The following is a 23,955-nucleotide window of genomic DNA, read 5'->3' on the forward strand; positions in this document are numbered from 1 at the left end:
GGGAGGTGGGGGGATGTTCAAGGGGGAGGGGACATATGTATACCTATGGCCGATTCATGTTGATATATGGCAGAAATCAACACAATAGTGTAAAGCAACTACACTCCGATTAAAAATAAACTTAAAAAAGGATGAGAGGGAAATTTTGGAGGTAATGGTTATGTTTATGGCATAAACTGTGGTGGTCATTTCACAGGAATAGACTTATCTCCAAACTCATCAATAAATAAATCAGAAAAATACTGGTTAGCAAGGAAAACTAGCATATCCCAGTTAAGAGTATGCCACTGAAGGTCACCATGAGGTAGACATCCTCAGTGGATGTAACTAAAAGCTCCAAAATGTTTGAAGGGCCCCAAACTTACCTATCTGTCACTTGTCCTTTTTCATAAACCACTCCCACTTTCATTAATTTAACCACCACAAGTGTCTATTCCTTCCCTATTGTTTGCCAAATTACAGTCAAGATAACTTGATTTCAATTATTATTAATTTTTTAGTGCCGTGGGCTCTGGCTCTCCCAACTAGACGGCAGAGTGTGCCAGTCCAGTGGCTTCAAGGCATCATCCCTCCTCAGGGGAGTGCCACCCTGACTTCTGGGAAACTCCACAGATAGAAGACAACATGAATAAAGCATCAAATCTCCACAGGGTTTCCCTGTACTGGAATAAGAGCACAGGACACATTCCATGCCAGCTTCACATGATGTCTCTCTGATTTACTCATAATCACAAAGCACAGGCAGACTCAGAAAATACTGCAGGTTTGGGTCTCAACCCCCAAAGGAAAGTCCATATCACAATTGAGTCCAGCAAATTTTTTGGTTTCCCAGTGCTTTCATAAAATTTATGTTTATACTATACTATAGGTTATTAAGTGGGCAATAGCATTATGCCTCAGAACAATATAGATATCTTAAATAGAAACACCTCTTTGCTAAAAGAAAATAGATGCTAACCATTATGTGAGCCTTCACTGAGTCCATCATTTTTGCTGCTGAGGGTGTGAACACTGCAAGAGGTGTCAAAAAGTGACACAGACATGAAGTGAGCAAACGGTGATAGAAACATGGAGCCGAAAGACTTGCTGGAAGCAAGGTTGACTAACACAAACTTTCAATTTGGTAAAGAAAAAGAACAAAGAAAAGAAAGCAGTACCTGTGAAATACAATAACGCAACGTGCAACAGACTGAAGTGTGCCTGTAACTGTTAAGGGCAGTTTCCCATCCCAGGCTTTGTCTTTAAACTATGCGGCCCACCATGTGAGAACCTGGTCCCTGGTCATGATTACGACAGCCTCGTCCAGCCCGCCATGCACTCAACTTATAATTACTTCCCACCGGAAGACTTATACTTTCCTGAGGCCCACCACTCCCTTGCATCAGGGAATTCACATTTGACTGCTGTCATGTCACCATTTCCTTTACATGACAGCTGCTTCCCAACTCTATAATTTCACGGTGAGTGGCTAGATCTTTTTCTCAGCTCTCCAAGTACTAGCATGGAGTCTTCTATGAGCAGAGGCTCAATTACTGTTTAGGGAATAAATGAGCCTGTGAGCATGAGGATGAATTTCTTAGAATTTAATTTTACATTTTTATATTAAGGAAGCATACACGGTCACTTATAATTTTGTAAAACACAGACTACAAAAGATGAGGAAACAAAATACCATCCATCTTACTTTCCCTCTATTTCTTGATCCCACATATTGCCCTGCTTAATTTTTTCATATTGTCAAGGAAATAACATATTTTAATGCCTTGTTATCTTGCACCAGCTGACTAAATAAGATGGAAGCTTTCCCATTTGTTTTACACAACAGAAAAACTCTTATCCTTAAGACCGATAAACAACAATAAGTGTGACTGCTGTCATTCGTACACTTAGAATATAAGCTTTCATTGAAGAGCAACCTTTGAAAAGTAGCAAGAACATAAAAGCACAGATTTATCTCTAAATTCCTCATACATAACACAAATCCCAGGGAATTATACACTGTGCACCCTCTGGCATGCCCCGTTCTATACTACTTATAGGACACTGAATGCTATCTTCAGCCACAAAGTACAGAATTTGGCTCAGCTTCATTAAGTGTGGGAAGAATTGCTGGAGGAACACTGGGACATCTGCTGGCTTGGACCCTCTCTTCCTCACCTCTCAAAGCCGTGATACCCAAGATCTCTGATAGCTAACAGAAGGAGTAGGATTGGGGGGGAGGGGGCGGTGAGAAGCCTGGCAGGGTGTTCTACAGTCCTCATTCAGAGTCCCCATCTTCATATCTCTCAGAATCTGACACTCCTCCCTTTCCCGAACTGTGTCCACAAGCCTCCAAACAAAGTTTCACCTCTAAGAGTTCGGCAGGGAACTCCGGGAATTGAGCACATGGGTGCCGCTTTGTGTCGCCATCTTTACTGCCCCATGCCTGGTTCGCACTTGGCGCTCTCCCAGTGACTGGAGTTAGGGCCTAGGTTTCCTTCATTTACAGAATCAAGTAATTGCTTATCTTACAGAATGTCTTAGATCAAGATATACCAAAGAAATCGGCCTAAGAGATTTGTAGGAACCATAACCTTGCAGATCACAGAGATGAGACTTTGGGCATTATCTTTGTTACAGGATGGGGCAATGGTCCCTGGAGTCCACATTCAAGTCCTCACCTTACCTTCAGATCATTCCTGGGAATCTACTCTTAGCCACACGAATGTGCTAAACATCAGTCCGAGCTCTTTGCCACCAGCACGGAAGTTTTGCAGAGACACTTCCGGCTATGGCTGCCCTGTGCACGATCTCTGAGGGATGATGGAAGGGGCGGGGCTCTGTGGGGACCCCGTCGTTCAGTGTTCAGCAGTCCCTGGGTCATCGCTTAGGGTCCTTACCATGCCATCTGTCAGAGCCCGGAACCATTCGCACTACGGACTGGAGTCCTCCTGCCCCCAAACGAAGCCCTCACCTCTCCGAGTCCCTAGTGGGGAATCACAGGGCTTCTCTGTGCATCTCTCCTTGACAGGGGCAGCGCCACTCCATTAGCCTTCCTCCTTGGTGGGAGAGACCCTCTCATCAGCACTGATGGTCCTCATCTTCCCAGTGCTGATGGCCAAGATGCCACCCTCCTAAGAACTGGGGTTCCATCCATTCCCTCGCTGAGACCAGACAGAAATGAAGAGGCTTCTCATCCCTGTAACTCTGCCTGGAGACTCTGGGGTTAGGAATAGGGGCAGGGGTCTGTATGTAAAGCCTCCTCATTTGTGGGTCTAGTGATACTTCTTTCTTCACTCAGGGACCTCACCATGGTCCTGGCCAGTCCTGGGACCTGACCCTCCAACCTGAGATTCTCCCTCTACTAAACTGAGGCCATTCTTCTTAGACAGACTTTGACCTCACAGAGAACTACAAGGCTTATAAGAGGGAATGTCCTGTCTGGGCATTTTAGGCCTGAGAGCAAGTTTGGGTAGGTCTCTGAATGCCCTGTATTTTATGGTGGTTTTCTCTCCAGACCCCACTTATGAGGGCCCAAATTTTGTCTCTCTCTTGGCTTAAAGGATTCCTGGGCAACATACATCCAGCAAACTCTTGAGCAGTGTCCCTAATGCAAACCTTACAGTTTCAGGTCCCAGACTTGACCTGAGATGGGGACAATAACACAGAAGGCAGGGGGCAGAATGGGGTGTGCTCCCAGAGAAAAATGCTGCTCCATCCTTTTCAAAAGCCAGAGTCAGTCTCTTTTCATGACTTGTTTTAATTGATTGACAGGCATACTTTTCAAACATTGTACTGCATGTAATCATGCTTCACAAATACTGTGTTTCGTTACAAACTGAAAGTTTATGGTAACCATGCACTGAACACGTCTATGGCATCATTTTCCCAACATCATGTATTCACTTGGGGTCCCTGTTCCACACCTTGTTAATTATTTAAATATTTTAAACTCTTTCCTTATTTTATTTCTTATGGTGCTCTGATCAGTTGTCTTTGTTACTATTGTAACTGTTTACATTTGTAAATTAAGCTCTGTGCATTTTTTAGACATCTTCTAGTAAGTGTACAATAGGATTAACAACTTTTATAAGCACTGGGAATCCCCCAAATTCCTAATGATTTACTCTATTGCCATTTTCACTTTATGGCAGTGATCTAGAACCCAAGTCACCATATCTGAGATATGAGTACAATTCTAAAGGAAAAAAGCCATCCAAGATGGTTTTGTGCTATTCTGATTGAGGTTATCGGACACTGCACAGAGAGACGAACTTACTGTCCGTATCATCTGTTTCTCTACTTTATTCCTGTCATTTACTGATGTAGCCTTCAAGGCTTTGTGCCTGAAGAAGTGTATTGGAATATATCCAGAGTCCTTGCTTTTATCCCAAGATACATTTGAGTGTTAAGGAACACAAGCTCTGCTTTAGGATAAGAGGAGTATAACAGCATCGGATCTAGAGGAATTCAGAGAGGAATCTAATTCCAGGCCTATCAGTCACTGGTTTTCCCTAGGAAGGGCTCACTGCCTGATGTACCTAGAACCCAATACTATGGAACAGGCTTTTGAGAGACAAACTTTAATCCAAGGTGGAGTAGCAAGAAGACAGGAAGTGGGGCTCTCAAATCTGTCTCCTCAACCCAGACATTGGGGTAAAATGAAAGGGTTTAGGGGAACTGAAAACTTAGAAGCTAATTGGCTAGTCTTGAATTAGTTCATGTAAGTATTCATGCTGCTAGAAGCCAGATTTTCCATATTGAAGGACTTCATACAGTTCTTCACTGGCAACATTCCTACTCTGAGAGTTCACAGATTGAACCCTCTTGGTTCTGCAGTCATCCTGGAAACACAGGCTCCTTTTTGGCACATGCATAGTGCTGCCTCTATAAATAACTCAAGGTTTGATTATTCAACAACCTGTTTTAAGGAGGCAAAACCACTTTAAACTGGTCAATGCTTTATGCTTCAATCCCCTCATTTCTCTTTGTACATTCTTCAAGCTTGTGGGAAATCATCCTCAATTTGGTTAATGAGTCTCAAATTCTGTAGAAAATGATAATCCCAGGTCCCAGAGTTTTCTACCACCAGGACTGGAATGTTACATAAGCACTGACAAGGTTGGATTAATTGGTGTTTAAGAAAGGTGATTATCAGAGGCTTTCTTTCCTTCACATGTCTCTTTTCAGGCTATTGCTTGAAGTTTGGCGTTTTGGTGCCTGGATGGAATTTATTACTATTGGGTCATCTGTCTTGGCTCTTCCTGGCCACTTCTCAGCCCAAACTGAGCTCTGCAGTTGACTGACCAATTTCTTCCACTGTAGTGCTCAAAATAGTTTACCTTTTGGCCAGCAAACAGAGCCTGGACCAACTGTATTTAAACAATGCTTGCTGCCTCTTCCCAGCCTTCATGGATTGAAGTTGACATCAACCAGCAGTCTTATCAGGAACTTGATGTCTCCCTGGAAAGTCCTTGCATCCTTGGGAGCTGTAGGAAAGCCTTCAGGGCTTCTCTGTGGCTCAGAGTGCTTTGTTCCTCTCTAGGAAGAAAATGGGCAAACTTGAGGCATCGCCCCTTAATTTAGGACCCAATTCCATCTCCCAGTTTGGTTTCTGGAAAGCATTGGTTGTATGAGTTCCCTGGAGAAACCACTGAGAAGAATGGACAGTCTCAAGGTGACCACCTTGGATCTGAGGGTTCACTTAAAGAACCCTGAAAAGTTTTCCATTATTATATGTGCTTGTCAAACTGTAGCTTGAAAGGCACACGTGCTACCCAGCTTCCAAGGAATCTGTCCCACCAGTTCCAAAATTGGAGCCCATTTGGTCACAGGCTCCTAATATTTCTGCCCCGCCATGTGCTGAGGGCATGCTTGTCTACTGAGGAGGGTCCTATAGAAGTTCAGGCTCTGTCTCAGTCTCCACGTAGAAAAACTTACCTGGTGAGTAGGAGGCTGAGACAGTGACTGCATCCCATTGAAGAAAGTGAAAGAGGAAGCTGTCTTAGACTCAGGCAGAGCTGACTTTCAGAGAGCAATTCAGGAGCACACACATTCAAACACCGATTTCCTCACTTCCTTTCTGAGCATGCTGGGGTTTAATCTTTCTGGTAGATGACCAAAATACTTTACCCCTCCAGCAGACATCACCAACAAGCAAATCTAGGTGTCTGGAAATACATTCACTCCAAGGCCTCTATGTAGTCCATGGCCTTTAAGACCACAACCAATGGCTATTTTTCCTGGTAAAATTTCATTTTTAACATCACGCATGCACAAATATATAAAAGTAGTTCAGTACTACCTCCCTGCTATTCTGGCTGATACAGAATAGGACTAGACTTGTTAGTGAGGAAACACCAGTATGAGTCCTATTGTATGAAATTCCTTAGCCGGCAGGTTCTTTACCATCTGATCTAATGGGGGGAAGCCCAAAGACATTGCATCCCTAGTACTGATTTATCTTATAACTGGAAGTGTGACGTTTTTACTTCCTTCATCTGATTTTTTTCTTTATTTTTATTTCATTTAATTTTTAACTTTACAATATTGTATTGGTTTTGCCATATATCAATATGAATCTGCCACAGGTATACACGTGTTTCCCTTCCTGAACCCTCTTCCCTCCTTCCTCCCCGTACCATCCCTCTGGGTCATCCCAGTGCACCAGCCCCAAGCATCCAGTATTGTGCATCGAAACAAGGAAAAATATTTTTTCTTTTCTTTTATATCTATATGAGATGACGGATGTTCCCCAAACTTACTGTGGCAATCATTTCATTGTGTGTGTAAGTCAAGTCATTGTGCTGTACACCTTAAACTTACCCAGTGCTATAAGTCAATTATATTGCAATAGAACTGGAAGGAGAAAAAAAAAAAGAAATTCCTTAGCCAGATTAGGGTGCATTCTTCTGTGTGTGGGGCGGAGACTTTTCCTGGTTTATACTCCCTCATCTTACATTTATGCTTAGACCACAACAAGGTAATCAGGGCTGGTTTCATTAAGAATACACTCATGTGGAACTCCAAGTATCATAAGAGACTACTACAAAGAATTATATGCAAATAAAATGGACAATCTAGAAGAAATGCACAGATACTTAGAGAGGTACAGCCTTTCAAGACTAAACAAGGAAGAAATAGAGAATGTGAGTAGACGGATCACAAGTACTGAAACAGTGATTTAAAATTTTCCAAAAAAATGTCCAGGACCAGGTGGCTTCTCGGATAATTCTGTCCAACAATTAGAGATTCTATCAACCTCTTCCAAAAAGAATTACAGAGGAAGGAACACTCCCAAGCTCATTCTATGAGGTCACCATCACCCTGAGAGCAAAACCAGACAGAGAAGCACACATGAAAACAAAAGAAAAAAGAAAATGACAGGCCAATATCACTGAAGAACACAGATGGAAAAATCCTGAACAAAATACTAGCGAACCAAAAAAGACAGTCTTTTCAATAAGTGGTGCCTTGAAAACTGGACAGTTACATGTAAAATAATGAATTTAGAACATTCTCTAACACCATACGAAAAATAAACTCAAAATGGATCAAAGACCGAAATGTAAACCCAGATTCTATAAAACCCTCAGAGGAAAACCTAGGCAGAACACTGTTTGACATAAGTTGCAGCAGTATTTTTTTTCTTTTAGTAAAATGGTTTTTGATCCACCTTCTGGAGTAATGAAAATAAAAAGAAAAACAAACAGGTGACCTTTCATTAAAGTCAAAAACTTCCACAGAGCAAAAGAAACCAAAAACAAAAAGACAACTCACAGAATGAGAGGAAATATTTGCAAACAAAGCAAACAACAGCGCAATAATCTCCAAAATATATAAATAGCTCATGCACCTCTGTGTCAAATAAACAATCCCATAAAAAAAATGAGGTGGATGAAACTGGAGCCTATTATATAGAGTGAAGTAAGCCAGAAGGAAAAACATAAATACAGTATACTAACGCATATATATGGAATTTAGAAAGATGGTAACAATAACCCGGTGTACGAGACAGCAAAAGAGACACTGATGTATAGAACAGTCTTATGGACTCTGTGGGAGAGGGAGAGGGTGGGAAGATTTGGGACAATGGCATTGAAACATGTAAAATATCATGTAAGAAACGAGTTGCCAGTCCAGGTTCGATGCACGGTACTGGATGCTTGGGGCTAGTGCACTGGGACGACCCAGAGGGATGGTATGGGGAGGGAGGAGGGAGGAGGGTTCAGGATGGGGAACACATGTATACCTGTGGTGGATTCATTTTGATATTTGGCAAAACTAATACAATTATGTAAAGTTTAAAAATAAAATAAAATTAGAAAAAAAAAAGTAGGCAGAGTGTATAAACAAACATTCCTTCAAAGAAGACATACAGATGACCAGAAAAGATGCTCAACATCACTAAGTATCAGAAAAATGCAAATCAAAAGTACAGTGAGGTATCACCTCACACCAGCCAGAATGGTCATCATCCCCAAATCTGCAAACAACAAATGATGGAGTGTGGAAAAAAGGGAACACTGTTGCACTCTCGGTGGGAATGCAAATTGACACAGTCACTATGGGGAACATTATGGAAGTTCCTTGAAAAATGAAAAATAGAGTTACCATATGATTACCAATCCCACTCCTGGTACATATCCAGAGAAAACCATGATTCATAAATATACATGCACTCCAATATTCATTGCAGCACTATATACATTAGCGAAGATATGGAAGTAACCTCAATGTCTATCAACAGAGAAATGAATAAAGCAAATGTTGTATATATATACAATGGAATATTATTCAGCCATAAAAAGAATTAATTAATGACATGTGCAGCAACATGGATGGACCTAGGGAATGTCATACTAAGTAAAGTAAGACAGAGAAAGACAAATAGCATATGTTATCACTCGGAAGTGGAATCTAATTTTTAAAAAGTGACACAAATGAACTTGCTTCCCTGGTGGCTCAGCTAGTAAAGAATCTACCTGCAATGTGGGAGACCTGGCTTTGATCCCTGGGTTGGGAAGACCCCCTGGAGAAGGGAAGAGCTACCCACTCAAGTATCCTGGCCTGGAGAATTCCATGGACTGTATAGGCCATGGGGTCGCAAAGAGTTGGATAAGACAGCGACTTTCATTTCACTTCACAAATAAACTCATTTACAAAATAGAAACCAACTTATGGATATCGAAAACAAGCTTATGATTACCACTGGAGAAATGTTGGGGGAGGGATACTTTAGGAGCCTGAGATAAACATAGACGACTGTTGTGTCTGACTCTTCGTGACTCCATGGACTGTAGTCCACCAGGACCCTCCATCCATGGAATTTTCCAGGTCAGAATACTGGAGTGAGTTGCGATTTCCTGCTCTAGGGGATCTTCCTGACCCAGGGACTGAACCCACTTCTCTTGTGTCTCCTGCATTGGCAGGTGATTCTTTGCCACTGTGCCACTTGGGAAGCCCACATCTACAACTAATATATATAATAGCAATAACCCAAAAGCGCCTACTGTATAACACAGGGAACTCTACTCAATAATCTGTAGTAATCTGTATGACAAAAGAATCTGAAAATGAGTGAATATGTGTATGTATAACTGAATCACCTGAAACTAACACAACATTTTAAATTAATTATACTCAATAAAATTCAATAGAAAAATAATACTACCATAATATCCAGCAATCTGACTCCTGAGCATATATCCTGAAAAAAATCATAATTCAAAAATGGAACAATCACCCCAATGTAAATTGCAGCAATATTTACAATACCCAAGACATGGGAGCAACATAAATGTCCATCAACAGAGGAGTAGATAAACACGTGGTCCAGAAATACAAAGAAATATTATTCCGCCATAGGAAAGAATGCCATTTGCAGGAACATGGATGGACCTAGGGATTGTCATACTAAGTGAAGTAAGTCAAAGACAAATATATCCTTCATCTGTGGAATCTAATTTTAAAAAGTGATAAAATGAACTTAATACAAAACAGAAAACTTACCGATCCTAAAAATGAACCTATGGGTACTAAAGGGGAAATGTAGTGAGGGAGGGAAAAATCAGGAGCTTGGGATCAACGTACGTACATACCTATATATAAAATATATAACCAATAAGGACCTCCTGCATAGCACAGGGAACTCTAATCAATATTCTGGGATAACCTATATGAGAAAAGAAACTAAAAATGAATTTATATATATATATATATATATATATGTATATGTGTGTGTCTGTTTGCTATATGCCTAAAACTAACACAACATTGTAAAACAACTATACTCCAATAAATTAAAAAAAATAGACTACCTGGGAATATATCTGAAGAAAACCATAATTTGAATAGGAACAAGCACCCCCATGTTCCTTGCAGCTCTGTTTACAAGAGCCAAGACATGGAAACAACCTAAAGGTCCATCAACAGATGCAAAAGATGTGATACATAAATACAATGGAAGAATACTCAGCCATAAGAAAGAATGAAAGAATGCCATTTTCAGCAACATGGGTGGACCTAGAGATTGTCTGAGTAAATCAAAGACAAATACCGTAGTATATTGCTCACAGGAAAATCTAATTTTTTAAAATGACACAAATCTTATGGACTCTGTGGGAGAGGGAGAGGGTGGGAAGATTTGGGAGAATGGCATTGAAACATGTAAAATATCATGTATGAAACGAGATGCCAGTCCAGGTTCAATGCATGATACTGGATGCTTGGGGCTGGTGCACTGGGACGACCCAGGGGGATGGTGTGGGGAGGGAGGGGGGAGGAGGGTTCAGGATGGGGAGCACATGTATACCTGTGATGGATTCATTTTGGTGTTTGGCAGAACTAATGCAATTATGTAGAGTTTAAAAATAAAATAAAATTTAAAAATAAAAATAAAATAAAATAAAATAAAATGACACAAATGGACTTATTTACAAAACAGAAACAGACTCACAATTTGAAACAGATTCATGGTTACCTAGCAGAACTTTGTGGGCAGGGATACATTAGAAGTTTGAGATGAACATACATACACATACAACCAATATAGAAAATAGATAACTGAACAGGACCTCCTATACTCAATATTCTGTAATAGCCTATATGGGAAAAGAATCTGGAAAAGATTGAATATTTGTGTAACTGAATCACTTTGCTTTACACCTGAAAGTAACACAAGATTGTAAATCAACAAACCTCCGATTTTTTTTTTTTTTTAAAGAATATCCATCTGTAACAATACCTCTGTGCTGTCACCTTAGGCAAAGGGGAAAACCCCCATCACCTCCATAAAGCAAGGTTTCCAGTCCAGGAGCAAGGTGTTTTATCTCCCGATTCAGAGGACCCTCATGAATTACAGCTTGAATAAAGTCTCACCACATTCATCCCATAGCCAACTCCTATTAGCCAATCCCAATACATAAAACAGTCAGACACAGACAAATATAGGCAATTAAATCCAAAGGCCTGGAACCTTAAGCCAGTGTTCAGACCTCTAACCCAATCATTTGAGCACCTCAGTAGCTCTAACCTCTGACATTGTCCTCTTAGGGTGGGTCTTTAACCCAAGACTGTAGCCTTAGGATTCTAATCAGACAGAAGAAACTCTCCTAGGTGGGACTCTAACCCAGGGTGGTGTTGTCCTTCTTCAATCAATTCGTCACATCTGACTGTCTGCAACCCAATGGACTGCAGCATACCAGGCTTCCCTGTCCTTTACCTTCTCCTCGGGTTTGCTCAAACTCATGCCCACTGAGTCAATGATGCCATTCAACCGTCTCATCCTCTCTAACACACAGTCCTGATGAGATTATTAGACTACAGGCACTTCATATAGCACATTTATTTTTTTTAATTTTATTTTATTTTTAGACTGTACATAATTGTTTAGTTACAGGCATATTTTAAGGAGTTTACTCACCCCAAAGATGTCTGATCCAGGAGCTGTTTCCTTCCTTAAAAGTGAAAGGAGCCCCAGAAGCCAGAGGAGCCCAGAGTGCCATGGCTAGCAAACAGGAACCCGAGAGCCAACTCTCTAGACAAACTCAGTATAGGTGGGCACTCAGGGTTGCTGTTGAGGGCCCCCAGGGGCTACAGTGCATCAAGCAGATGGTCACAAGTCCTAAACCTCAACAAGGCTGCCCAAACTCACGGAACATGGGCTCAAGCCCGATGCTCAGAGAAGTCAATACTTATGGCAAGAGCTTTAGAGAAAAGAGCTTTACTGCAAGGCCAATCAATGCAGGAGGCAAGGTATCAAATCTCTCTTCAATCCAGGAGCCTAGGTGCAATCTAAGGGGTCAGGGGAATTTCTAACTTTGAAGCTAATTGGCTAGCCTTCAATTAGTCCGTTTCAGCTACTCAGGTTACAGGAAGCCAGGTTTTCCTCACTGAAGGACTTCTCACTTTGTAAATGGCCTGGGGCCATATTTCTCTTCTCTGAGTTTTGCAGACAGAAGAGCTTGGCTCCAGGGTCATCCTGAGGTCATGTGTTCCTTCTTGGACACATGCAGTTCTTTCTTTGTAAAATGACTCAAGGTGTGATTAATCAACAATCTATTTGAGAAGGTCAAACCAGTTTAAGCTGGTCAGTTGTTTCACATGCTGTTTCACTAGCCCCCTGAACCCCAGCACATTACTGAAACTCCTAGGCAAAGTAAATCACAGTCAACTAAAGGTTGCCTAGCAAGGAAAATTATGTAACATTCAAAGCAGAGGATGTGACATAGAAAGTGCTTGAGGTAGAATCTTTCCCAGTTGGAAAGAACTCAGAGTTCTTAGAAATTTTGTCATTGATCAGTATCTTCCCTCCCAGATACCCTTTCATCTAAATAATGAATATTTCCACGTATTTAAGTACCAACAAAAATCTAGAACTTGCCTAGAATTTGCCCAATTACACATAAGATAAAATAATGGAGTAGGTCCTAAGGAGAGGTCTCTGGCTCCCTCAACTCAGTGTAAAGGTCACCAGTCCAGGAGACTGTGGATTCTCTCAGGCCCTCCATCTGAGGATCTGGCTGTGCTCACCACTCCCACTGTCTCTCTAGCCCACCAGGCAACTTCCCTTGAAATGACCTCTCGCTGAAGGCTCTGCGTTTTCCTAAGGCTCCGAAGTGAGACTGTGTATTAAAAAACGGAGATATCCGTTTGCTGACAAAGGTCCCTGTACTCAAAGCTATGGTTTTTCCAGTAGTCATATATGGATGTGAGAGTTGGACCATAAAAAAGACTGAGTGCTGAAGAACTGATGCTTCCAAACTGTGGTCTTGGAGAAGACTCTTAAGAGACACTTGGACAGCAAGGAGATCAAGCCAGTCCATCCTAAAGGAAATCAACCCTGAATATTTATTGGAAGGACTGATGCTGAATCTGACTCCAATACCCTGGCCACCTGATGCGAAGAGCTGGCTCATTAGAAAACACCCTGACGCTAGGAATGAAAAATTGAGGGCAGGAGGAGAAGGGGGCAGCAGAGGGCAAGATGGTTGGATGGCATCACTGACTCAATGGACATGAGTTTGAGAAAACTCTTGGAGACAGTGAAAGGCAGGGAGGCCTGGTGAGCTGCAGTCCATGGGGTCTCAAAGAATCAGACACAACTAAGTGACTGAGGATGCACACACACACACACACACACACACACACACACAACACTCCATGATATGTATATATCATATATCTATCCATTGATACATCAACGGACATTTAGGCTGCTTCCCTGTATCGGTTATTGTGAATAATGCTGCAACAAATACAGGAATGAAAATATCTCTTGGAGAGTCTAATTTTAAATTTTTTGGATTAAAACCCAGAAGTGGGCTTGCTGAATCATATGGTAATTCAATTTTTAATTTTTTGAGGAACCTCAATACTGTTTTCCGCGATGGTTGCACCCATTGACATTCTCACTAACATTATAAAAGAGTTCTCTAAATGCTTGCACTTAATCATCTTCCTCTGTCCTGGACAGGGAGCAAGACAATCAACTTTTCAAATGATTGTTGTGGTAAAACCACTTAACATCAGATGTACTCACTTAAATATTTAGGCACACAATACAGTAATGTTAAATATAGGCACAATGTTACCCAGCAGATCTCTGGAATTGGTTCATCTTGCATAACTGAAACATTATACCAAGTGAAAAGCAACTGCACATGCACATGCAGTCACCATGTGCAGTGATCTTGGAGCCCCCCAAAATGAAGTCTCTCACCGTTTCCATTGTTTCTCCATCTATTTGCCATGAAATGATGGGACCGGATGCCATGATCTTTGGTTTTTGAACGTTGAGTTTTAAGCCAGCTTTTTCTCTTCTCTTTCACTTTCATCGAGGTTCTTTAGTTCTTCTTTGCTTTCTGCCATAAGGATGGTATCATCTGTGAATCCTAGGTTATTGATATTTCTCCCTGAAATCTTGATTCCAGCTTGTGCTTCATCCAGCCAAGCATTTTGCAAGATGTACTCTGCATATAAGTTAAATAAGCAGGGTGACAATACACAACCTTGATGTATTCCTTTCTTTCTAGTTGACATAGCTATAAGTATTAGCTATTGTATTCTTGACTAACTCAAATCAAGGGCCTATGGCCATCCCTGTCACTTAAACAGCCATGGAAAAGTTTGTCACATCATTAAACTCTCTGAGAGCGCCTCGGGCTCTTTAACTGTGAAGGGAGTTTGACAAGCCCTGTCTGGAAGGACTGGTGGCATGTGGTGGTAACTGTAAAGCATCTGCCACAGTGCCTGGCAGGCACCAACCATATCCCTCCCTTCTCAGGACTGGTGGCTATACTTTGCAACGAAGATCTCACCTCCCTTAAGCCTGATATAGGGCTTCCCTGATGGCTCAGCAGGAAAGGATCCGCCTGTGATACAGCAGCTGCAGGAGACGCAGACTCAGTCTCTGGGTCAGGAAGATCCCCTGGAGGAGGAAATGGCAACCCAGCCTAGAATTCTTCCTTGGAATATCCCATGGACAAAGAGCCTGGTGGGCTACAGTCCATGGAGTCACAAAAGAGTTAGACATGACTTAGCAATTCAAGAAGAAGAAAAAGAAGAAGGTCTGGTATAAGAAGTGAGGGAGAGCCTTGCCTGACAGTCTTCTCCTGAGCTTTCTAGAACTGACATCAAATGGGAGGGCATGGCTCTCCTTTGTCCCCTCTATTCAGGGATGAATAGACCCCTCAGTCTCCACTCGGGCTTCACAAATTGACTTCTGGTGGAGCCTGGGGAATCCCCTCCTTCTTGACCTGTGGCCTATCTCCTCATAGTAAGACTGATACCTCCCTGTGAGCCTGGAGGAGGAAGTAAGAATGGCCTTATCTAGCCACCCCTACCCGTAGTCTCACAAGAATGAAAGCTGTGGCAAGCTCCATGGGAATGACAGGTGGTTCCTCTCAGGGGCCCAAATCAGGGTCCCAAATTTGACTCTCAGCCAAGCCCAAGACTCCCCCTTCTGTTGACACCACCATCAGACCAAACCCTAACTTTCCTGATACTCCTCGGTCAGAGCTGAAGGGCCCCTTGGCCTGATAAATTTGCCTGAGGCCTTCTAGGCAGAGTAGGGAACATACTGTGTGGCCATCCTGGTGTTTATGTTCCCACATTCTTTGCTGTCCTCACCGTCTTGGAAAGAACCTGGAAATATTCCCGAGCTGGAAACATTCCCTGACTTGCCTTAAAGCTTCTCCACTCAGGCCAATAGTTCCCTGATCCGTGAGGAGGAAGAGGAGTTTGCCTCGTAGGGCCACCACAGGCCATGGTCTTCTGAGGCTAACAGGAGTGGAAGGAATATGTTCTGCCCCCACTGTTTTGAGGTGGGTAGTCTATTCAAGTCTTCAGGGTCCTTACCTCAACTTCTGGCACAACGTGGAAATCATCCTTCTGCTGAGCTTCGGCTGCTCCCTTTGATCAGGATGAGGTTCCTTACCTCCATGTGATCCTCTGGGAGGAAGTGAGTAGGACTCACCATGTCACCAGGCCTAAGTGGCACAGTCCCAGTCCTGACAACAGGGACAGTGCCTTCTGTATAACCCCCTTCTTTCTGGGAGGGATCCTTGGCTGTCAGTCAGTATCATCAGTTGATTCCTGTTAGGAACAGGGTACCCTTCCTCAGCTGATACAGCCTCCCTCCATTAGCCCAAGGACTTTAAGGCCCTGAAGCCATTTGCCTTCAGAAAATAAGGGATAAACCCAGTCTGAAAGCCCTGCCTGTTCCCTCCCAGGGTCCATTACAGTTGCAGGACTTTCTAAGAATTTATCTGTAATGGGGTAGTTGGCTGACACACTCCTCATACAGGACTGTACAAATGTCATGCCTAGGATTTCCACTCTCTGATGAAGAGCCAGCCTATAAACCAAGGTCAACTCCTTGAAACCCTCCAGGTAGAAGTCACGGGGCCCTTGAGCCAGCCAGCACTTACCTATGCCTCCCAGGGCTAACTGGAGAGGAGGGACTAAGTGTAGTCCTGTCAGCTGTGGATTGAGGGGCTTCATGTCCACACTCTGGGTCCTCACTTTGACTCTGCACCCTTCCTGGGGCTCTATTCTCTGCAGATTCCCAATGTCCCCACCTCCCCAGGACCTGAGTTGAAAGTGTTAACCACAGCAGCCCAGATAGTTCTGGACTTCATGGGCTTGCCAGTGAGGACGGGTCTTTACAGGATCCTTCTGTTCTGGATGGGTCTTTCCATCACCCTCATTCAGGTTAATCACCATCATTTCTGCGAGATTGATTCTCTCTACCAACATCAGAACTCTGTGCCGAGACCAAGTTTCTTAGGTCTCTGAGAAGCCTGAAGAATAAGTGAGGCTATGCTAAGGCTAATAGCCTAAGCCCACCAGTTCTGAATTCCTCTGTGTCTGAGATCAGAAGGGAGTGCTGACCACCACCCCCCATATTCTTGGGTCTTGCTCTCCTCAATCCTCCTACCTGGGGCCCTCATCTTGCATTCTGTGTCTTGGATTAAAGACCTTTGGGGAAATTCCATGTCTCTACAAACTCCTGAGCTATGTTTGCTCTGCAGTGCTACAGAGAATGGGTCCCTGTCCCAGGAGTGACGGGAGATGGAGAAGCTATAGTCCAAGGCGGGAGTCCCAGGACAGGTGGCAGTCCTTTAGGGAGAAAAAAGTAGATCAATCTATCTCATCAGCCAGGTGAAGATTCTCATGTCATTTCTGTTCTGATAGGTTTACTTTCCACAGGGAAGAGACTGTAAGGATGATATGGAGACTCCTTGCTCTTCAGAAGTTATCTAACATGGCCAATGTACATGCTTGTACTGTCCCTGAATATTGTTTCTTTCGCTTATCTATGAGTAATGAATATGGGATACATATTGTTGGTTAAGTATATCTGGTATTCTTACTACTCTGGCTACACATTTCGACCCAGTAGCTTGAGCACGAGGGCATTCTTTGCTATCACCTAGGACAAATTTTGGAGTACTGAGAAAAGCACTGAAATAAAAGATACAGGGTGGGGACTTTCCTGGTGGTCCAATGGCTAGGACTCCAGGCTCCCAATGCAGGGGGCCCAGGTTCGATCCCTGGTCAGGGAACTAGACCACACGTGGAGCAAGTAAGATCCAGCACAGCCAAATAAATAAATAAATGATAAATAAATAAGGAATTGTCAAATGTTAAAAGGACTTGTTAAAGAACAAAGACAAGGGTATGTCTCAGGTTGGGGGGAGAACAACAGTATGAGTGATAAGTAGTGTAGAGCAGGAGTCTATTGCCAGCTGTCATTTACCAGCCTCATGTATTTCAGCACAAAACCAAACCCTAACTCTATGAGCCTTGGGCTCTCCCCTGTGAAGTAAGTTTGATAAGCCTTTTCTTGTCAGATTGGTGGAATATAAGTATTTATGGAAAGCTTCTGTCACAGCGCCTGTCTCTATTGAGACATTAGGAACAATGGCAGTTATTACTATGAATATCTTGACCTCAGATGTTACATCAGCCGGATTTTTTTTTCAATCTATCACATATCAGAAACTATGCAGTGTTCCAAGTGGGGGAAAAAAAAGACCCAACCTCCCAAATCAGCCAAAATTCTGCTTAGCAATGAAACCAAAGTAATATGTTCTCTCCCCTCTTTACCCTGCTTCTTTCTTGTTCTTCCTGAAGTAGAGAGTATCTCAGCCTCTTCCACAGAATGACAGCATCTCTGAGAAACTTTAATGAGTGGACAGAGGCTAGGACTTTTTTTGACTAATCACCACCAGTACAAGCATGAAGACTTAAGAGCAGATTCTCAATGTTTGTGTAAAAGAAGAGCCATGAATAAATCATTTGCTATAATTTATATTCTCATTCTTGAAAACCATAAACCATAAGCAGAGGCAAGTATGTGTCTTTTACACTTACAAAAAGGGAGACTAAGCAGAGAGTAAATCCAGCCAAAATCTGAAGAAATTTCAGCTATCTCCCTAACAATGTATCAATGTTCTAAGCCTCTATTAGTGTGGTGTCTTTCGCATTTCTAAGGACACTCTTATCCTAAAGTGATGTTATTCTCATCCTGGATCACAAAAGTGATGCGACGATTTCCAATATTTATTTGAGAAAACAAAATTCTTACTTCTAAACTTGACAAACAGCAAAGTGTGTGTGACCCATGTTATTCATATACTTATATCATGACTTTAAATGATCTTTCTGTTGAAAAATTTTAACAACTGAAAATTGGGGGAAATAAAGTCAACAAGTTATTGATGCATATCAGGAGCACAGGTTGACTGGCTTCTCCAGCCACAAAGTGAACGGGCTTCAGATCACACTAGGGACGAGATAAGCGGCTGGATGCGGCCCTGGGGTGCACAGTGGCTGAAGCAGAAGGGCCAGCAGTGGCTGAGGCAGCAGTGCCAGGCCTGGTTGAGGTAGAAGTGCCAGCAGTGGCTGAGGCAGCAGTGCCAGGCCTGGTCGAGGTACAAGTGCCAGCAGCGGCTGAAGCAGCAGTGCCAGGCCTGGTTGAGGCACGACGGCCAGCAGCGGCTGAGGCAGCAATGCCAGGCCTGGTTGAGGCAGAAGTGCCAGCAGTGGCTGAGGCAGCAGTGCCAGGCCTGGCCGAAGCAGAACGGCCAGCACTGGCTGAGGCAGCAGTGCCAGGGCTGGATGAGGCAGAAGTGCCAGCAGTGGCTGAGGCAGCAATGCCAGGCCTGGTTGAGGCAGAAGTGCCAGCAGTGGCTGAGGCAGCAGTGCCAGGCCTGGCGAAGCAGAACGGCCAGCACTGGCTGAGGCAGCAGTGCCAGGGCTGGTTGAGGCAGAAGTGCCAGCAGTGGCTGAGGCAGCAGTGCCAGGCCTGGCCGAAGCAGAAGGGCCAGCACTGGCTGAGGCAGCAGTGCCAGGGCTGGTTGAGGCAGAAGTGCCAGCAGTGGCTGAGGCAGCAGTGCCAGGCCTGGCCGAAGCAGAACGGCCAGCACTGGCTGAGGCAGCAGTGCCAGGGCTGGATGAGGCAGAAGTGCCAGCAATGGCTGAGGCAGCAGTGCCAGGCCTGGTTGAGGCAGATGTGCCAGCAGTGGCTAAGGCAGAAGTGCCAGCAGTGGCTAAGGCAGAAGTGCCAGGCCTGGATGAAGAAGAATGGCCAGTGCTGGCTGAGGCAGCAGTGCCAGGCCTGGCTGAAGCAGAATGGCCAGCAGCGGCTAAGGCAGCAGTGCCAGGCCTGGTTGAGGCAGAACGGCCAGCAGCGGCTGAGGCAGCAGTGCCAGGCCTGGTTGAGGCAGAATGGCCAAAAGAGGCTGAGACACCAGTGCCAGGCCTGGCTGAAGCAGAACGGCCAGCAGCGGCTAAGGCAGCAGTGCCAGGCCTGGTTGAGGCAGAACGGCCAGCAGCGGCTGAGGCAGCAGTGCCAGGCCTGGTTGAGGCAGAAGTGCCAGCCCTGGCTGCACTTCTGGCTCCGGTGCTCTCTATTTCCTCTCTCCAAGCCTCTTCATATTGCGGCTGCAAGGCAGGATGGACTGAATCCTTGACCTTGGCCAAAAACTGCAGGATTTTTGTCTTGCTGGTTTCTGTGAGCGCTTTAGGACCACACAGGAACTCATAGCGAGGGGGATCGCTGCCGGGCACCTGGTGGTACTCCAGGTACTCTTCCCGCACCAGATCTTCTGTGATGAGCTTCCTAGGCTCTCCAAAGATAAAGTGACTTCTTCCATCATAGATGCCCAGCATATTCAGGAACTTCCAGATCTTCTCCTCAGGGGCGTGGTTGCCATTCAGGTAGATGACACCCAGCAGAGGCATCAGAAGACCATTCTTCGGCAGCCCCAAGTCACCTCTCATAGACTCGCTGTCACTGAGATCTAGGTTGCTCACCAGGGTATAGCAGTGACTGTTGGGCCTGACTTCCTTCAGCACCAGGCCAAACACCATCTCCATGTGCTCGGAGGCCTTGCTAAGGATCTCAGGGAATTGTTCCTTGTACCTTCTATTGATTTTCTGCAGCATTTTGGACCTCTTAATGAATTCCCTCATCTTATACTTATACAGCATGTACTGCACCAATAGCTCTGCCTTCATGGTCAGAAGATCTGTGTGAGAGCTCACAGCAGCAGCTGAGGCCTGGGAGGAATTTTCACCTTCCTGAACTTGGCCCTCAGCACCTACACCAGATCTTGAGCGTGCTGCGCCACCAACACCAGATCTCGAGCGTGCTGCGCCACCACCACGAGATCTTTTGCGTATAGCACCTTCAGCAGCACTGGTGGTGCCTTGGGCTCCCGGAGGCCCCTTGGAGGTGCCAGCAGCAGACGAGCTTGAGGGAGCGCTCTCTGAATCAGGAGGGGAGGAGGAGGTGGTCTCTTCTCCCCTAGATGTGGTAGCCTGATCATGAACACCCTGGGTCTCAGCTCGGGCCTGGCGACGTTTCTCACGAGCACGGTGCTTACTCTTCTGCCCACGAGGCATGATGGCTGTGGTCAGGGACCACAGGCAGGAGTCTCGGCCAAGAGACAGGAGATTGGGGCACCTGGAGGATGGAGAATGAGGTGACATGAGCACCTTCAAACATGGAGACTCCACCTTGGCTTAATCAAAGGCCGCCTCTGCAGGTGTCCTTGAGGACACTGCTCTAGGAACCCACAAGGCTCCTGTTTTCCTGCTCAGACCAAACATGGTCTCCTGAGAACAAAATCTGGTGCAGGCAGGTTGATGTCCCTGTGGACCCTCACAAGATCCTAATTCAAGGTCTAAAATATTTTTTTGCTTCTGGTTTCTCCTATATGTCTTTTGGAAAATAAAATTATTTTTTGCAGTATTACAATATTAATTTATAATAGTGTACCAGTTTCTGCCACACATCAATATGAATCAGCCATAGGTATATCTTATGTCTCCTCCATCTTGAAACTTCCTCCCACGTTCCCACAGAATCCCACAGAGGAAGAACAGAGGCCTTACTTTTCCTCTGCGCCCTCTCAGCCCTGCTTTGGATTTACTCAGGTGACAGCAGGTGCCAGCAGTGGGGTTTTCTAAGTTCTACTTCAGTATTATCACGTCAAGTCCTGGCGGAGCCTTGGCACCCTTCCCTCTGCTACTCTGATGTAGACACTTTAGACCTCCCCATGATCCAGAGGTAAGTGAAGGGATGCCTCATACCACCTCCCTGCCAGGAGATTGATAACCAGTTCTGAGAGTTCATTAAGGTCTTTTCTAGCCTGAGTTCACTGGGATCATCATTCAGGGTCCTTACCTTGGCTCCTTAAAACATTGGGCACCATTATCCATTTGCGGACTGGTGTCTACACCTTCAGACATTTCCCCTCCCGTAGACTTCGTATAAAACAGAAAAGAAGGTGCCTGGCCTCACAGCCCTTCCCTGAGATTTCCTGGGCTGAAATCTGAGGGTTGGGATGGATGCAATGAGTCCTCACTCAGGTTCCTCAATTGGGCTCCCGGTAGAGAAGCTCAAATTTCTCCTGAAGTGATGACTGCTTGATAGTAAAAGCCAATCACTCCATGTCCCAAAAGCAGGAAGTGAAGATGACCTTATCTTACCAAACATGGTCTCCTGACGACAAAATCTGGTGCAGGCAGGTTGATGTCCCTGTGGACCCACACAAGATCCCAATTCAAGTTCTAAAATATTTTTTGCTTCTGGTTTCTCCTATATGTCTTTTTGAAAGTAAAATTTTTTTTGCAATATTACAATATTAATTTATAATAGTGTACAAGTTTCTGCCACACATCAATATGAATCAGCCATAGGTGTATCTTATGTCTCCTCCATCTGGAAACTCCCTCCCACGTCACACCTCTCTTAAGTTATCACAGAGCACTGGCTTTGAACTCCCTGGTCATAAAACTACTTCCTACTGGTTATCTATTTTCCATATGATAATGTGTACATTTTCAGTGTTACTCTCTCAATCTGCTCCTCCCTCTCCTTCCCCCACTGGGTCCATGAGTGTGTTCTCTATGTCAGCATCCCCAGGCTGCCCTGCAAATATGTTCATAAGTACCATCTTTCTGGATTCCATATATATGCATTAATATATGATATTGGCTTTCCTCTTTCTGACTTAATTCACTCTGCTTACAAAAACTAGGAATAAAACTACCACATAAGCCAACAACCCCACTAGTGGTCATATACCCTGAGGAAATGGTAACGGAAAAAGACACTTGTACTCGTGTTCACTGCAGCACTATTTACAATAGCCACGACATAGAAGCAACCAAGCTCTACATTTGACTCATGACAGGGTCTAAGGTTTCTCCCTCTGCTGACCACTCCATTCAGACCAAGACCCTTACTTCCCCATTAGCCCGTAGTGGGGACCGACATGTATCCTTGAGGTCTCCCAGGGATGACAACAGAGCGATGTGCTCTGAATGACGTGGTGTGGAACATTCACATCCCCCAAGGTTCTCACCATCCACCAGGACACCTGAAACCCTCCCTTGTCAACCTGAGGCTGCCCCCACTGACCTGGTCTCTCACTTCCCTGAGATGTCCCAGGAAGTGTCATGTCAAAACGCCCGATTCTCCCACTCCTGAAAATAGGACTGGCGCCTTATGTGACTCCATTTCTTATGGGAGGAGCCCCCATCCTCATTCAGCGTCACAGCCATTAATATTGTTGCAGACTAGGTCCCTTTGTTGAACTGGGTTTATTCCATTACAGCAAGGCTCTCACTTCCCCAAAACCACCTCCAGTGGACACCAGGGGGCACCACAGTTGGCCAGCTGTAACCGGCGCCTCCTAGAGCCCAGTACAGGGGGGCCGCTCAGTGTCGTCCCCTTGGCGGTGTCGAAGTCTGCTTATCAGCCCTCAGGTCCCTCATCTCGGACCTAGACCTCCTCCGGGGGTAGAATCCGGGCCTATCCCCATAGACAAACACCTTAGCCTGAGACACTCTAGACCACATTCAGCCGATAGCTCTGAGGGACTCATAAGAACCATATCACAGGGGTGGGATGTGGATGGGTCACTTTTATTACTGGGAGGGTTGGGAAAGACCCATGAGCTACATTCACGTCCTCACCTTGGTTCCGGACGAGTCCTGAACACTAAGTGTCCGCCATACGGTCGCCGCGGCTACCGGTCGATCCGCTGGCTTTCAAAGCGGAAGTGGAGGGGAGCTGCGTAAGGTCCTACGTGGGGTCTCCCAGGGATGACGGCAGGGGCAGCATGCTATGGGAACCCCGGTAGCTCAATATTCATTCGTCCTTGGGTCCTCCTTGTGCAGTGTATCGGAGCCCAGGATGCCCCCTCCCATGAACCCAAGTCTTCCAGCTCCCAAACAGAGCCCTCGCCTTCCCAAGTCCCTAGTGGTGGGAGGCCAGCTCTGCTCTGAGCATCTCTGCTTGTCAGGTGGGTTGCCACTCTGTGAGCCTCCTTCGTTGGGTGAGAGATCCTCTCACTAGCACTGATGGTCCTCACCTTAAGTCCGGTTATGGTCAAGACACCCCCATCTGCACATCTGGCTTCTGATCTGGCTAGAGGAGACTCAGCCCTCCCTAAGATC

At 44.8% G+C, this 23,955-nt stretch overlaps 2 protein-coding genes across 2 annotated transcripts in view; both read right to left on the minus strand.

The window, feature by feature from the left end:
- LOC133243529 (melanoma-associated antigen B2-like) overlaps positions 1-23,955 on the minus strand; it is a 203,290-nt gene that overhangs the window by 71,341 nt on the left and 107,994 nt on the right. The gene's annotated exons all lie outside the window — the stretch shown is intronic.
- Positions 18,529-23,698, minus strand: LOC133243528 (melanoma-associated antigen D2-like). The gene is made up of 2 exons (XM_061410506.1): positions 23,473-23,698; positions 18,529-20,953 (listed from the first exon to the last, which is right to left on the minus strand). The coding sequence occupies exon 2, from the start codon at positions 20,890-20,892 to the stop codon at positions 18,760-18,762; it is 2,133 nt and encodes a 710-aa protein (XP_061266490.1). The 5' UTR covers positions 20,893-20,953; positions 23,473-23,698; the 3' UTR covers positions 18,529-18,759.

Source organism: Bos javanicus, chromosome X (assembly GCF_032452875.1).
Source record: "Bos javanicus breed banteng chromosome X, ARS-OSU_banteng_1.0, whole genome shotgun sequence".
Taxonomy (NCBI): Eukaryota; Metazoa; Chordata; class Mammalia; order Artiodactyla; family Bovidae; genus Bos; species Bos javanicus.

Excerpts from the sequence above, each read along its gene's own strand:
- LOC133243528 (XM_061410506.1), bottom strand. The coding sequence starts at position 20,892 with ATGCCTCGTGGGCAGAAGAGTAAGCACCGTGCTCGTGAGAAACGTCGC.